The sequence below is a fragment of the Diabrotica undecimpunctata genome, chromosome 3 (genome assembly GCF_040954645.1).
Source record: "Diabrotica undecimpunctata isolate CICGRU chromosome 3, icDiaUnde3, whole genome shotgun sequence".
NCBI classification, from domain to species: Eukaryota; Metazoa; Arthropoda; class Insecta; order Coleoptera; family Chrysomelidae; genus Diabrotica; species Diabrotica undecimpunctata.
In genome coordinates this window covers 19317044-19334554 of record NC_092805.1, presented here as the reverse complement: position 1 = coordinate 19334554, position 17511 = coordinate 19317044, and the positions used below count along the sequence as shown (strand labels likewise).

The 17511-nt window shown below is 33.6% G+C and overlaps 2 protein-coding genes across 4 annotated transcripts in view; both read right to left on the bottom strand.

Moving 5' to 3' along the window:
- sit (ELOVL fatty acid elongase stuck in traffic) overlaps positions 1-17511 on the bottom strand; it is a 138227-nt gene that overhangs the window by 91840 nt on the left and 28876 nt on the right. Inside the window, exon 1 of one of the 3 annotated variants that reach the window (XM_072525395.1) lies at positions 1777-1968. The exons of the other annotated variants lie outside the window; for them this stretch is intronic. The gene's annotated coding sequence lies outside the window, so the exon portion shown is untranslated. Of the gene's footprint in view, positions 1-1776; positions 1969-17511 lie in introns of those variants that run through there. 3 annotated transcript variants of the gene reach the window in all.
- Positions 7686-8108, bottom strand: LOC140435694 (uncharacterized). Its single transcript, XM_072524415.1, has one exon. The coding sequence runs from the start codon at positions 8106-8108 to the stop codon at positions 7686-7688; it is 423 nt and encodes a 140-aa protein (XP_072380516.1).

The following is a 17511-nucleotide window of genomic DNA, read 5'->3' as shown; positions in this document are numbered from 1 at the left end:
CGCCGGGTGCCTTGTTGTTCTTTGCGTCTTTTATTGCCTGCAAAACTTCTTCGGTGAGAATGTTTACTTTTTCATCTGTATCTATTTGTGGGGGCTCTTCTGTTCTCTGATCACCAAACAAATCTTTAAGATATTGCTCCCATATTTCTTTCTGATTTTCAGTTTTAGTGAAATTCCATTTGGTTTTTCTTGTTTATTTTTTTTATTATTTTTTCTTTGGTGTTTTCCGATGGTTGGCGAAAATATATTCTCTCTGACTTTGTCATTAAAGTCTCCTGCTATTATTTTGATGTCATTTTTTGGGCACTCATCGTACTCTCGGTCTAGTGTCTCATACAACATGTCATTTTCATCATCCTCTTTTTCTTCTGTTGGAGCATGGATGCTAATAATGCTAATATTAGCGAACTTCCCTTTAAGTCTTATTTGACACATCCTATGATCAATAGCTTTAAAATCAATTACACCATGTTTGATCCGGTACCAAATTCAAGTCGGGTAGGATGTCCACTGTAGTAAATATTGCAGTTATTTTTTTCCAGGATGTCTGAGCTAGTCCACCTCAATTCCGATAAAGCAATGATATTTGCCATGTTTATTTTTTATCGATATATTTATTACAAACTTTGATCCATAAGGTGCTATTCGATAATTTATCCAGGTACAAATAAGTTTTTTTTGCGTTTAACTAAATTCAAATTAACTACTTACGTCACGTAATACTGAAAATAATATTTTTATTATTAATGGTAATGTACTGATCAAAATTCAAATAATAAAAATAATTGTTACTATTAATTACTCATCTATTAATTAATATTAACATTATAGTCTAGTTTTCCGAATAATTCACGTCAATCACTATAAATATTTTTAAGAATTAATAAAACTTTTTTATAAAAATATAAAACCGCATTATTGGAAGATACAGACTGGTATTAGCAAAGAAAGGTGATATTCTAAAATGAACTAGGTACTAGAGGGGCTCCCTTTGCTTTGATTGAACTTAAACAAAGATGGCTAGATATAAATCGGAGAAACGTTCCTGTCTTATAAATTTAAAAAAATCGTGAGTGATATTTTAAAAGTAAGATCTTCGTAATAGAAAAAATAAAACTGTCAGAAACAGGGTACAAAATGGGCAACAGAGCAATATAAAGATTCTATGCTATGCAGATGACGCACTAATAATATCAAATAATGAAGATAATCTACAACGAATGGTTTACGCTTTGGAAGCTAACACAGAAAAGTTTAACCTGAAAATATTAGCACTAAAAGCACAGTGCCTCGTTATTGCTAGAGAGTTCAACCATAAGTTCTGCCTTCGGTCAACAGTTCTTCTTTTGAGAGATTAGTTATGCCAGAATGCTTAAATCCGCATTTTTTACCATGTTTAACAAAAGGGGTGGATTTCACCCCTAAAATGCAAAAAGCACAAGTTGAGCATATGTCATTTTAAAGTTGAGGGTAAAATATACTCAATCCCAAATTTTCATGCAAATCGATGGAGGTTCACCGAAATCGGAAGTAATAGTTGATTTTTACCTTCATTCACTGTACTAAAGGAATAATCTGGTTCCATAAACCGAGATTTAATTTTAAAACTAATTTCTTTTTAGTTGAAGCAATTCTCAATTTTCTATGTTGTTATTTTGGGGGCGAGTATAATTAAAATAAACATTAATTATCTTAATATTTTTTAATAATCTTTTACCAGAAAAGAACAACCAGCAATAAAACCTTTTAGAGATTTACGCTTTCATGAAAACTTACCCAAGATTAGCCTATTAGGAGCTGCTATTTCCAAAAGGTTGCACTATTCCAAAACAGATTTTATTCAAACCGCTTATAACGTTTCAGCTAATTCGTTAATATCGTAATATCCAAATTGCCCGGTCCGTATTAGTGTACCGCTAATAATATCGTAAAATTGTCTATAAAAATGTGTAAAAAAAGAGCGGTCATCACATTTTGATGGTGTTTATATATCAAGTGGGTTCAGATGCAAGGCCTTTTGCCGCCTAGAGCTGATTTTTGTGTGCCGTTGCGTTTTTCTATTATTGAATGGTAAAAGAATTGGTCTAACTTTCGCTTTCTGGTGCCCTTGGCCAAGTAATGGACCGACAAATTTTGTTTGATAATTTAATTTTAGTCAAAATATACGGCAATAATCGAAATTTATTGTTTAATCAAACACATTTCTAAAGGCCATTTATATCTAACATTATACTCTTATAGACATGGAAAGTAGCGATATGCTACTACAAATAATGTATACATTCACAGAAAAGGTAGAAATATAAATATATCAGTACAAAAACAAAGTATAAATCATGGATATAAAATGGATATATAAATATTCCTGAAAATTATACACTCTAGAGTACACAGAAAACTGGAAATGGACATCAATAATACCCAGTTTGGATTCCGAAATGGACTTGGAACAAGAGAGACGTTGTTTGCACTGAACGTTATGTCTCAAAGATGTCTTGACATAAATCAAGATGTATTCATGTGTTTCATAGATTACAACAAGCGTTGGACTAACAGTAGTGAGAGTAGAAAATAATACCACTGAAGAAATTTAAATAAAGCGAGGTGTGAGACAAGGGTGTATACTGTCACCAACCCTGTTTAATCTCTATTCCGAAGACGTAATGAATAGAACAGTCTCTGAGCAATCCGTAGGTATTAAAATAAATGGTGTTAGATTAAACAATCTGAGATTTGCCGACGACACCTTTCTTATCGCAGAAACACTTCAAGAGCTACTGACACTGGTGAATAAGATAGCAGACTGCAGCGAAGAATATGGACTATCTTTGAACATAAAGAAAACTAAATTTATGGTAATATCGAAATCAACACAAAATGTCCAAAATTTATATTTACACAATGAAATTATCGATCGAGTTAGCAAAATACAAATATTTAGGCACTTTTATAAATGAAGACAACGATAGCTCAGCAGAAATCAAAATAAGAATAGAAAAAGCCAGATCCATATTCACTAAAATGAAGAGAGTGTTCTGCGGAAGAGATTTGAGCCTTGCAATGAAACTTCGCCCGATGAGATGTTACGTACTTTCTGTGCTGTTCTACGGAATGGAGTCATGGACGTTGAAAAAGATTGATACCAAAAAATTAGAGGCATTTGAGCTGTGGATGTATCGCAGAATCCTAAGAATATCATGGACCGAGAGAGTCACAAATGTCGAGGTCTTGAGAAGAATGAATAAAGAAAAGGAAGTCATATTTACGATCAAAAAACGAAAACTGCAATATTTGGGACACATTACAAGAGGAAAGATATGAACTGCTTCGAATAATTATGCAAGGGAAAATAGCAGCAAAAAGGTCCATAGGAAGAAGACGAAACTCCTGGCTAAAGAATCTACGGGAATGGTATAGCGGTAGCAACAGCGAATTGTTTCTGTCAGCAGTTTCCAAAATACGTATAGCCCTGATGATCGCCAACCTTCGGAGCGAAGATGGCACTTGAAGAAGAAAAAGAAGTCATGGATCTTAAATAGTAGAAAAAATTCTGAAACGTGAAAGAAGGACCTAATACAGTTTGGATGAATATGGCCAGTATTATTGGAGAAAACCTAAGAAAAGAAGTTTGAGAATAAGGACAGCTGGTGGTGGTCGAACGAAGTTCAACAGAAGTTCAAGAAAAAAAGTAGAAGAGAAAACTAGATAAACAGTGGTAAGAAAACAGGTCGGATATGATCGAAAATATGTCGAATAGGATCGGAAAATAGATCTTTAAAACTATACGGTGGCCAAAAAAAAAGCAAAAGTAGCAATAGCAAAAGTTAAAGCAGAAGCGTATACAAATCCATACGATTAACTTGATACCAGGAAAGGTGAGAAACAAAGATGTATAACATAGAGAAACATACAGCAAAGAAAGCAAAAGATTTTATTCAGATGTGACAACATGGAAAAAGTGCCAATCAATTGACATCCTACAGGTATATAAGTCTTCTACCAATGATTTCTCCTAAAGTTTTTTAATCCCATTCTATCTATTCAATCTAAACCTAAACATTTAGGTAAATAATAAACAATAAGTATTATGAGATGCAGAGAGATATCCAGTGATGCACCTCTTTTTTAAATTTCACTATTAACTATCTTTGACACCTATTTATACATAATAGCTGAAACTAGGTAACTTTTTTTTCATTTAACCATAAGTCCACTACTATGACATATATAAACAAAATTTCTTGATGATTGACTCTCACATACGTTCAATACAAACGAAAAAGTCAAATTTTAAAATTACTCGGTTTGTTTAGTTTGTATTTGACATATCAAGTCAAGTTGTCATTTGTCTCAGTGTTACTGAGACAGATGACAACTTGACTAATATTTATATGAAAGAAAACACAAAAAAAAAATGTAAGTTACAAAATATTTATTTAACACGTTCACGCCGCTACCAGATACATGGGTCTGGTATAAACTTTACGTTCAACCGGCACTGAAATTTGGAGATCTTGCGCTAGCGCCGACAACGATAAAATGGCTAATTATGAACTAAATATTATGATATAGGTACCTACGGAATCGTCATGATGTGCTTTATATTTTAGTTCTGTTTTAAGTTACCTGACGCCAGCACCTGGTAACGTCCCACAAAGAAATTTTTTACGCTATGGGATTTACCAGAACTCCGTATCTGGTTATTAGTGTTATAGTAAACATTATACAAGTCTGTTGTTTTTCTATTAAAATCCATAAAAATGTCGTCTAGAGGCGAAAAAATGATTAAAATGGTGCTAAACAAGCACCAAAATGCTTGGATACAAACTGAAAGTGAATCTGATAGTGATCCATTTGAAAGCTTGTCTGATGAAGATCCTGAATACATTCCTAGTGAAGATAGCGACAATTCTGATGGAGACGAATCCATATATTTGAACGAAGAAGTATCCAGTGATATAGAAACTGATAATTATGAATCGGAAAAAGAAATTGGTAAGAAGAAAAATGAATCTAATTTGATTCTCATTATCTTTATTTTTAGGTGATGCTGAGGAAGATGTATGGACTGACATTCAGGAAACAGATAAATTAGATTTTGATGAATATCCTACAAATTCTAAAATAAATATTCAATGTGAAAATATGAGCCCGTTGGATATTTTTTGTCTATTTGTCACAGATGAAATTTTGGAATTAATTGTTCAAGAAACCAATAGATATGCAGAACAAGAAATCGGTGTACATAGTATCAAACAAAAATCTAACAGTAAGTGGGTTCCGACTAATAAAGAAGAAATTAAAAAATTCTTTAGTATCGTGATCTGCATGGGATTCGTGAAGGTGCCTAATATTCGATTATATTGGTCCAAAAATGACCTTTATAACAATAAGTTTATCTCCTCAGTTATGACTAGGGACAGATTTTTGTTAATTCTACGGTATGTACATTTTCAAAATAACGACGGTATACTAGAAAGCAACGATAAATTATACAAAATCAGACATGTTTTAGACTTACTTAATGACAGATTTATGAAAATCATGACTCCAGGAGGGAATGTAGTCATAGACGAAAGTATGGTACCATGGCGTGGTCGTTTGAGTATGCGGCAATATATAAAAAACAAACGCCATAAATATGGCGTTAAATTATATAAACTATGTACCATCAGTGGATATACATATAAAGTGATGGTTTACTGTGGAAAAGAAAACAATATGATAAACAAAAGCCATTCTCAGAAAGTTGTGCTGACCTTAATGAATAGCTTGTTAGATGCCCGACGAACTTTATATGCTGATAACTTTTATTCGGGCATTCCTCTTGCAAAAGATCTATTAGATCGCCAAACTTTTTATTGTGGGACTCTTAGAAGCAATCGGAAAGGTATTCCAAAGGGAATAGTTCAAAAGAAAATAAAGAAAAATGAAATAATTGGCATCAAAAATAAGGACAATATAAAGGTAATCCGTTGGCAAGACAAGAGATCGGAATTAATGTTATCCAGTAAACCTGAGCATACCCTAAATTTCTGCCCCTACGGGCAAGAAAAAGAGATCAAAACCAAGGGAGGAACCAGTGGAATATATTTTTAAACCGCAAGTTATCCAAGACTACAACAAAGCTAAAAAAAGGTGTAGATTACAGTGACCAAATGGCAGCTTATTATTCTTCCTTACGAAAAGGTCTTAAGTGATATCGTAAGGCAGTCTTCGAACTAATCTTTGGTGCTACAATAATCAACAGCTGGATTATCTATAATAAAACAAACATCGAAAAAAAGATACCAATGCAAACATTTCGTGAATAGTTAGCATTACAACTTTCAAATCAAAATGAGTGTATTTCTGAAACCAACTTATCTAACTAAAACATTGTCTGCAACGAGAAGAAGGTCCTAGTAGAAAACGTAGACGAAATTGCGTTGATTGTTACAAGAAGTTGAGACAGACTATGAAAAGTAAGGAAGCTGACAAGAAGGTGACCAAAGTAAACACTTTTTGTGAAAATTGCGAAAAGAAACCAGCTTTGTGCTTAACTTGTTTTAATGATAGACATATCTAATTATTAATTACTATTTTAATTATTATATATTTTTGTACACTTTAATATTACTTCAAATAAAAATTTATCATTTTATTTATTTTTTAAAAGTAAAATATTTCAAATTGCCACATAAGTATCAGTATATTTTTTATATACCGTAAATACTTTACCGGACATCGGAATCTGGTGCTATGTCTGCCAGAAATGGATTAGAGTGTTTACTATAAGATGGCAGTGTTAGATTCAAGGTAATTTCAAATACAAAGTCACAGAAACCATTTTCTTATAGATATGTTTACCAGACCCATAGGTCTGGTATCGTCTGAACAGTAGACAGTGTTAATAGATACAGGGATCTGGTAACGTCAATAAATGTTACTGACAAATTTAATGCCGTCGTGAACGTGTTAAATGAAAAAAAAACAAAATTAAGTTACAAAGTAGTGATTTATTAAAAAAATAGTATTCGGAATTAACGCACATTTATTAAATTGAAATTTATCTCAAATGAGAAAAATTAATTTTGCCGTTTAGTATGACCATAACAAACTGGCTTTGGCAATATCATCTTAATGTCTTTTACTGAAATTGTGGTAATATCTGAAGCTGTGGGAAAGTAAAATTTAGAATCAATCTTCTCACTTTTCATCATAAAAGTGGCATCCACTTCATTTGCACCTGTCACACAAGAAAGTAACTTTTCGATATAGTAAACTGGTTTTGATTTAGTGTTTTCTGGTTTAAATTCTACCAGAACATAATCATCGACCTTGGGAGTTCTTAATAAATCTTCAAAAGCTGTTGGGTCTACCTCCGGTTCAAAATGTTCAGATGGTGAATCGGAATGCCATTTTTCATCTGCTTCATCTTCATCACTCTCTTTTATCTTTCGCTTGACACTTTTTGCTTTCTGAAAATTTATTGCCCCTACATTTTTTTGCTTTTTATTCTGCCTTTCTTCCAGCTCAAGTTTCTCTGTAGTGTTAGTAACTATCATGCTTTTTCGCTTTGTTCGGCTTTTGGATATTTCTTTTCTAGGTTCAGCCTAGGGATATATACGAATCTCTTCCAAAGTTATAAATCCATTTTTTTTTTCTCCAGCTTCCTCGTGAGCTGGGGGGGGGGGTTTGGTTACTCATTGGCACCTTACGTCTATCAGTGACGGAGCATGGCAAAAAGTCGATGTCTGTGATATTTCCCTGTCGAATGGATATATTCCACATTTTTTAAAGGCTAAGGTAATATTTCCTAGAGTCATTGCCTTCTGGTACGCTTCGCCCACACAACCTGTAACTTCATAAATAGTAACTGGCTTTCCAGGATGATGCATTAGCCAGCTATCTATGGCAGCAATAAAAGCCAAGCTGACAGGCTTGAAAATACCAACATCCACAGGCTGTAGCTTATTGGTTGAATGTGGTGGATAAGTAACAATGGTGACGCCATTTTCCTTAGCAATATTTACAACCTGGATAGAAAGGTGACTCTCGTGGTTGTCATAAAGCAAAAGACTTGGATTTTGCTTCAAACTGGAGGTGTGTAGAATGAAGTGTTCCATTACTTTCAAAAATAGCTCAGAATTCATCCACCCGGACGGAAACGCAAGTCCCAAAGTACCAGGTGGAGCACCAGCGCAACCATGTGCTCCTTAAAAGGAACGCGTGGAAAAACCATCGCAGGTGGTAAATGATTTCCTACAGCACTTAAAATTGCACATGTTGTTACAAGCACGTCTTTTTCTCCACTCGTTACTTACCCAAGCCCCATATTGAGAGAGATAATAAGGTACGATCTGTTCCATGGATGGAAGCACAAACGTCCAAAGCAACAAACCCTTTAATTAAATTTAATTTTTCAGACAACCTTAAAAAAATATAAAGAACTTAAAAACCCTCTTCAGCCACCAAAAAAATTACAAAACACTAACCAAAAAAGGAAGAAAGCCAGCCACAAAAATTAACAAAACCCCAAAACCCAAGCAGGAAGGACCCACAGGCCCACAACCGAAGACTTGGGACCTGAGCAGCAATTTCAGCTGAGTGTTGGAGTTCTTGTACCCAGGACTCCCACATGGCAAGCACTTGGTTGATAAGAGTCCCTATCACGCATCAGAGTGCTATAAGTTGAAAGGGATGGTCTGGAGCAATTTAGCGCGGTGGAGTGGTTCCTGGTTTATACACCTCGCTTAAATAAATTGTACCACCCGAATGTCAATCAACGGGTTGTGCAATTCTCTCAGGCTGGGTTTCATCAAATTGCTACTTCTGCTGCTCTGATAAATAAACAATTTGAGTTTAAAAAAAAGGATTGTGCAGTGGCAATGACATCACAATTGTCATCTTCTAACCTAGTGTTAAGTCCACTACTGGGCGTAGGGCTTCAATAAACTGCTCTGTTGTCCTAGTTTTTAAGTTGATATTAAAAAAAAATTGCATATATCAGCCCTATTTCATTGAATTAACCTCTTTCTAGTTATCTTAGTATCAGTAGTATATCGTCCACGAAGCGTAGATTATTTAGTTGTTCCCATCTATTCTGATAACTATTATCTTAATCTAGGGCCTTAGAAACATATTCTGAAACAGTGGCTAATAATTTTAAGAATAATGTACCGACAACACTGTTCTACACTTCGTTGTATGAAAATTTCGTAGTTGTAAAATGCTGGACATTGAGTTGATATAAATATGATGTATCAAACGAGTATATCTGTAATCTGTCTGACGTTGAGTAAGAGCTCTTAGAATCGCACTGAAGAACAAGACCAGAATAAATATAGAATGAAAGATAGGCATAGAAAATTTCTCAGTATAGTAAAAAGCACTTTTTTGTCTGAAAAGAAAAACGCAATTTAGTACGCTCCTTAAAAATATGGAACGAAGTTCTCGCAACAAAACAAACCCCTAAACCCTGAAATGAGTGATCAGACAAACATAGCACAAAATATAAAAAATTAGAAAAAGAAATATGTATAAGAAATGTGGAAAATACGAAACTTAAGAACAATTGTAGATCATGTTGTAAATGTAAATTCTATTAGTACTATCAGTACAATTTTCCAACCAATGTGTGAATAAATATTTCTAGTCCATATAAATAACCACTTCTAGTAAATTATTAATTCTCTAATAATTATTTAAGCAAATACTAAATATCTGGAAATTCTGTTTAATAGTAATACATCGAAATTATGTAGTTAGGTGAAATGACCAGACTGTTTTAATTTTAGCAATTTTCAATAATAGCTGCTTATACTACAATTTAGATCTGAGCAAATATAAAGATGTATTTAACTAAATAGTGATAATCTATTAGACATGATCTATGAAACACGTTTCTCATTCCGTATATCGTACATAACAATCTTTTTAGAATTAAGGAAGTGGATTTTTCCAAAGAATATATCGGATGATATTGACGACAAGATGAAAGTGAGACACTGTCATCACTGAAAATATAAATAAATGACAAATAATCCGCTTCAAATATATATGACACTAATGTTAAAAATTCTACTAAATCTATACAAATTATCCATTTCCAGGCTAAAAATATGAGCTGCCTTATGATGAAAATTGCACCTGTTGCTGTTCTGATTTTTGCTGGGCATAAATCCAAATCGATTTTGTTAGACATTTCAAAATTTTTAAATACTATCTCTCGTATTTTTATGGTATGATTAAATAGTTTTATGTTCCTGTAGTTTGTGTATTATTGAACATATCCTTTGTTTTTGTAAAAAGCTACTAATATACGAGTTCTTCATTTATCTGCCACTCGTTCCACTTCGATAATTCTATTAAAAAATTCCTCAACCAAATATTGACTAATATTCTTATTTGACCATTCCTTTATGATTTTCCTCCTGAATACGTCTATTTTAATTCAGAGATTTTGATTACTGTGCTCTATGTTTAACTACTTGATATATCTTTGTTTCGCGCTCCCTGGTATAAACTTAATCGTATAGATTTTTATGTGATTCTGCTTTATCCTTTGCCGCTGCCACTTTTGCTTCCTTTTTTAAGATTTTATAGTTCTGTGTCCGATCTGAACAGGCCAAGCGCTTGAACAGGCTGGCTTCCGCAAAGGATATAATACATCAGACTATCTGCTGACAATGAGAACATTGATAGAGAAGGCAAATGAATACCAACTACCCGTATTTCTTGCCTTCGTCGACTATGAAAAGGCGTTTGATAGTATCGAGATGTGGACCACAGAACAAGCTATTAATAATTGTAGAATATATTCGAGATATAGGCAACTAATACATAATATACATGAAAATGCAACTATGATAGTACAATTAGACGAAAATACAAATCCCATTCCCATTAAGAGAGGAGTGAGACAATGAGACGTAATATCGCCAAAGCTTTTCAACCTAGCCCTAGAAGACGTCTTCAAAACTACAAATTGGTCAACCTACGGCAATAACATTAATGGCAACAAGTTAAACCACCTCAGATTCGCTGACGACATAGTGATTATAGCGAGCACATTCGAGGAACTGCAAATTATGATGGTGGAACTAGCAGCCAGCTCCCAATACGTCGGCCTAAAAATGAATATGAAAAAAGCAAAAATAATGACAAACACAGACGACCCCAGACGTATAACTATAAATGGCAGTGAGATAGAACAAATCCAGGAATATATCTACCTAGGCCAAATCCTGAAACTTGAAAAAGAGAACCAAAGTGCGGAAATTACTAGAAGAGCAAAACTAGCATGGGCAGGATTTGAAAAACTTAGTTGGATACTTAAGAACCGCAAAATACCCCAATACTTGAGGAGCTAAGTGTTCAACCAATGCATCCTTCCTATCATGACATATGGATGTCAAACCTAGACCCTAACCAAGGCAAACGTAAATAAACTAGCCACAACAGAAAGAACAATGGAAAGAGCAATGTTAAGTGTACGACTGTCAGATAAAAAGAGGAACGACTGGGTAAGATCCAAAACAATAGTCGAGGACATAACAATAAAAATTGATAAACTTAAATGGAGCTTCACGGGCCACACTGCTAGACAAAAAGACCGACGTTGGAATACTACAATACAACATTGGAGACCTTACGAAAGTAAAGGACCACGAGGAAGACCACAGATGAGATGGGTTGATGACATTAAAAGAATAGCCGGAACAAATTGGAAATATGTTGCTCAGGATAGAGACCGATGGAAAGAGTTTGGAGAGGCCTATATCCAAACATGGACGACAGAAGGCTAAGAAGAAAGGAAGAAGAAGAAGTGTCAGATCTATTTTCTTGCCACTATTTACATAATTTTCTTTTCTTCTTATTTTTTCCTGAACTTTGTTTAACTACCTCCAGGTGTTTTTATTCTAAAACTTCTCTTCATAGATCTTTACAAATATTTGAACTATATCTCTAATTATACTAGTAAAATTTCATCAAATTGTACATTCGGTATGTATGAAACCCATTTTCCCACCATCATGTATGATAACCAACCTACTTTCTTTTAATTAAATCTTTTTGAACAAGCCTTACCACTATCATCTGACCAGCTGTTTAGCACGGTGTGTCCTGCATATAAATTGGTTTTATAACATAATGCAATTAGCGCACCTTAGATTATGTTTGTAGTATTTAATATTGTCTAAATACTTAAGACGTAAAGCACCAATGTCATTCCATTCAATTAATAATCATTCCCCTATTTTTCTCACACTTACCAACCAAATAATATGGAAAGAGATCCCCTTCACTGGTAAATGCATGGACATATATTGGCAGAACTTTAGAAATGAACTAGAAGACTCAGTTAATCTTTCGATCCGTTTCAAAACTAAAAATCAATTGAAATAGTACTCCAATTATTCCTATTAGGACAGAAGGAAAAAATTATCCGATAAAAATCAGAACTCTGATTTCTGAAAAAAGAAAATTACGTCCCAAGGACAAAACAAGTTTAAACAATGCCTTAAAACATCTTAAGCGAGAAATACAACGCATCAAGAATGAATCGATTGAGACATATCTTAGCGAGTTAACAGCTAAAAAAAAGTAGGAAATATTCTCTCTGGAAGGTCACCAAACACCTCAAAAGACATGTACTACATAATCCACAAATCAGAAATACTGATCGAAGCTGGGCTTAAACCAATGCTTCAAAAACCAGTCGCTTTGCACAGCATATCGAAAACACGTTCCAACAAAATAAAGGAAATGACTTGGTCAACGTTATTAGTTTTGAACCAGATTTCTTGAAAATTAAACCTATTAATACCAAAGAAATTGCGAAAAAGATAAAAGAAAGCCAACACTAAGCTTACATACCGAAAGTAGGGAATGTATCAAAATGTGGAGAGTGGTAGAAGTCAAAATAATTGAAAAACCAGGAAAGCCATCAAATTAGCTTTCATCCTACAGGCCTATTTCATAATACTTTTAAAATTATATGAAAAGATCCTCATGAAATGACCAAAGATCATCATCGAAGAAAAGAGATTAATCATACCACATCATTTTGACTTTTGAGAGAGTCATTGATTTTCTTTGTAGGCTTGAAAATGGTCTTTACATTGGCTTATTTAAGTATTCGCCCAATTCTGTCCGTTACCCCCGATATATAGGGCAAGAACGCTTTGCCTATACATTCTGTTTCTTCGTCCTTTCTTCCAAAGACGTTGTTCATCGCTTTATGTATTTCTCTTCTGGTATAACCATTAGAGGTGAGCGCTTTTTCAATATGAAGAAGTTCACTTTGTAGATGCTGTGGTTTACAAATTCTTTTCGCCCTCTCCGCCAGAGTTTTGATGATACCTTGTTTTTGGCTTGGATAATAATTTGAGTTCCTGTTTAGGTATATGTGCGTGTGTGTAGGTTTTCGATACACTTTATGTCCTAAGTAACCTTCCTTTCGATTTACTAATACATCTAGGAACGCTAGTTGTTGATCTTTTTCTGTTTCCATCGTAAATTGAATATTTGGATGTAGTGTGTTTATATAAGACAGGAAATCGTTAAGTTTTTTTACTCCGTGACCCCAAATCACAAAAGTGTCATTGACGTATCTAAACCATACCCTTGGCTTGTATGCTGAGTCCATTACCCTCTTCTATAAATGCTCGATTAACTTCATGTATTTCTAATGAACTGTTTGTCATTGAACCTAATAAATGGTTCAATTTCCTTGAATTTAAAATTTTGGTCAGTTCTCTACCAATAATATTTCTTAAACTAACTATGTCTACATTCTACATCTGATTCCCAAGTTATTATGCTATTAATTTTGTCTGGGTGTCATTATGTAAGAGTTTGTAATTTTTCCCACAAAATAAACTGTTTATTATTAACACAGCCGTATATTCCTTTTCTCAAGTACCTATTGACTACCTACTTTATGACCAAGACGTCATAAAGACGTTTATTTTAATCTAATGATTCTGGATAAACGTATAAAATACCCAAACGTCTATATTTGGCTCTCATTTCATAGTTTACTGTCACAATGTCAACAGACGTAAATTTACAGTTCTTAGAGAATAACCAACGTACCTAAGTTGTAAGTTTAATTATTTTTTTGTAAATTTATCTAAACTCGATATAAAGGAAGTTGTTGTTTTATTCGTAGTATTTTTTCTCTTATTAGAGAGGGATTAGTTTAATTTAAGTCCTTTATAATTCTCAGGTTAAGACTGATTGGTAGCCTCTATGTTGCAGTTCTTAGAATTAAGTGTTTCTTGTTTTCCATTTGTCAAACTGTTATCTGATTGTTATCTAGACCACATCATTTGATAAAAAAAGCTCAATACACGATACACTTAATTCTGAGCAGCCTAGCCGCTATACATTATACCACCCTAAACCTCTAGCTCAAACCAGGGCTAACCCGAAACAATATCAGTGCGCGTTTGTAAAAAGATTATAACGTATATCGAAGTCACAGTCTTTACATTCTTGAAGGTCTTCTTGTCCATAGATTTAAGTACTGTAATCTGCATATGATATTCAGTCGAACAATCTTCTAAAAACGAAAATGTTTTAAAAAAAAAACTTCATAGGGTAGTTCTCGATCGGCATCTTCTAATGAATTAACCATCCGCCTTACAGAACAAAGTGCCTTATTGACGCGACAAGCAGTTATGTGATTTAATAAACCTTTTTGATGTTACGCACCATTTTTACTTGGTCAAATTAAGAAATTTTATTTCTTAATTTGAGTCCACACTTCTGGAGATTTTTGAGATATTAATTTTAATTTTTTGCTAAGTAGTATTGAGGGGGAGCCTTATAACTGGCTCCCTACATTCGAGGGCTGGAAATCTTTTGATTCTAAGCCTTACTTCAAAGGACTTGTGAGTGGATGTATCTCCATAGGTTTGGTTCTTCAGTGACCGTTGAAGGATAAGGATTGTTAATGTGAGCAAATATAGCTCCAGAGAAATAAAATTATTAAGTTTATCGACTTATAATTAACTATTTTTAGAGTAAAGAAACCTCAACACGGCCGTAGCTGACTGTACAATATCAAATAATTCTTTCTTTATCACACGTAAAGGAGAAAACCGTATTTATGAGAAAAATACCCGATTTCGGCGTAGAGAAATATTTTATACATGAATTGAGAGTGTTTTAAAATGCACATGCCTCAAGGGCGGTGTGTGAGAACGAACTGATAAAATACTACTTGATGCGTAAAAGTGAAGATTATCCCTCTTGTATTTAGGTGTGAAAACTATTTAAGAGGCTGTGGCGCCAATGAGTCGGGTATCCTGAGCAAACTTGATGAAATGACTATTTTACTTATTCTGCACTATAGTTTATTTTTATGAACGAGAGAGTAATTAGCATAATTTTAACTGGTACCTCCGACCACTCCATGGGCGTGCTCAAGATTAATTGAAAAATTACTTTGAATAATTGTAAAAAATAAATGAATTATTTCAGTGTTATGTGTATGTAAACAAAAGTGACCTCTTTTATCACACACTATATTAGAACTGACTGGCCAACATTAAAAAGGGTTTTAAAAAATTCACATTTTTTTTAATTTTTAAAAATTACAAAAGAGAAAAAGAGTTTTTAAAGCCGTCTAAGGTATGTTAAATAGATGAATAAAAATATTAATATAAAACTTACAGCTACTTGTTACAAATCCAAATCAGATTCAGAAGATGAACTTTCAGAACCAAGATTTATAATAACTGGCTCGATCATTTTATCAGTAATATTGTCCAGCTTCCACATTTTTTCCTCTTCTTTAATAGTGTGATTTACTGCCTTTTCCCAGTTTTCAGGTTTTACATTATTTGCGGCCTCCAAAAACAACTGTTTAACATCATGAATTTTAAAAGTGGTATTTTTTCTTGAAACTTCACTCTTTATCTGTGCCCATACCAGTTCAATCGGGTTTAATTCACAATGATATGGTGGGGATCTAAGTACTGTCATTCCACGATTTTTGGCAATTTCATCAATTTCGTATTTTTTAAATTTTTCTTTATGAAGGACACACAACGAATAAAGTTCTTTTCTTATAGATCCGGGATGGTACGTAATATTTTTTGAACTCAGTCAATTCTGCAAGTCTTTTTTTAACCACTTGGTTGTGGGCAGTCCTTCTATAAGTCTGGAGTGATAACTTGCATTATCCATTACTATTACACAGTTCTTAGGAAGAAGATCTATCATTTGTTCGAACCATTCTTGAAAGACATCAGCGTTCATGTCTTCATGGTAGTCACCGGTACGAGTTGATTCAAAAGTTAATAAACCACCTTCAACAAAACCGTCTGAACTGCCAATGTGTACTATTATCAGCCTGCGTCCCTTTCCTGATGGTGGGTTTAAACCAGTAGATAAGTTATTTACAAAAGCGTGCCTTTGACTTGTAACAGTTTCATCCTGCCAAAATTTATTTTTTTGTATGACCCTCGTTGATCCATGTTTCATCAAGATAAAATATTTTTCTTTTTTGGTTTCTCATTTCCTTTATGGTTCTTAGAAAATGTCTTCTCCATATGACAATATCGCTTCTTTCTAATAAAATAGACTTTCTGGGATTCTTTTTCCAGCGGACGCCTATTTAAAAGTTTCCATAACGTACTTCGACTCCATTTCTGGGTAATCCTTATCATCTCGAACTGAGACAAGAACTTTATCCAATGTTGAAAATTCTTGTCTAAAGAAGAATTCATGCACTTTCCGTCGAAGTCCTTCTTTAAAATGATATTCTATTTCAAATTTTGGTTTCCCTTGAGCATTACGTGGCATTTGAAAACTACCACATTTCTCTTCTTTAAAAACTCTGTAAATCGTAGATTTCCCAACACCAAGTGTACTGCTAACTAACTCAACGGTCTCATCAACACTTTCACATAAACGTTTGTCTGTAAATGATTTAAAACAATTAAATATTAATGTTTTTTCATTAACTGTTAAAGGACCAATTTTTCGACGTTTACACGGCACTTCCAAATTTTCCATAACACTAGTATACACAATAAACTGCACCTTGCAACTGAAGTACCTACTTTTAGTGAACTGTTAAGAATTTTGAATACGCCACTTGGACCTTCCTATATACAAAATGGAAAAACCCACTATCACATTTTCTGTGGAATAAGTTTAGAAGGTAATTATCTAGTCAATTACTGTCGTAGATTCCTGGAATTAAAGAATTAAATGTTTGATTGTTGAAACTCTTACTTCGTGGAATGCACTCATTTCAGATAAAATAAAACGTTTTATTTTATCTAAAGAATTAAACTTTATTTTGCAAATAGATAGGTACTTATTAAACTTTTATTGGTTATATATAACCAATAAAATAAACATCTTACATTTCTTGCAAATTCATTAGTACCTGTTAACCTCCATCACTCCGACACTGGCAACCTTATTTAGGGATTAGTAACCGTCACAACTATTGTATTCTATTCTGCTCCAACCTTTATACCTGGTGGTCATACTCAATTTAAAATT

Coding starts and splice junctions, on each gene's coding strand:
- LOC140435694 (XM_072524415.1), bottom strand. CDS start 8,108: ATGGAACACTTCATTCTACACACCTCCAGTTTGAAGCAAAATCCAAGT.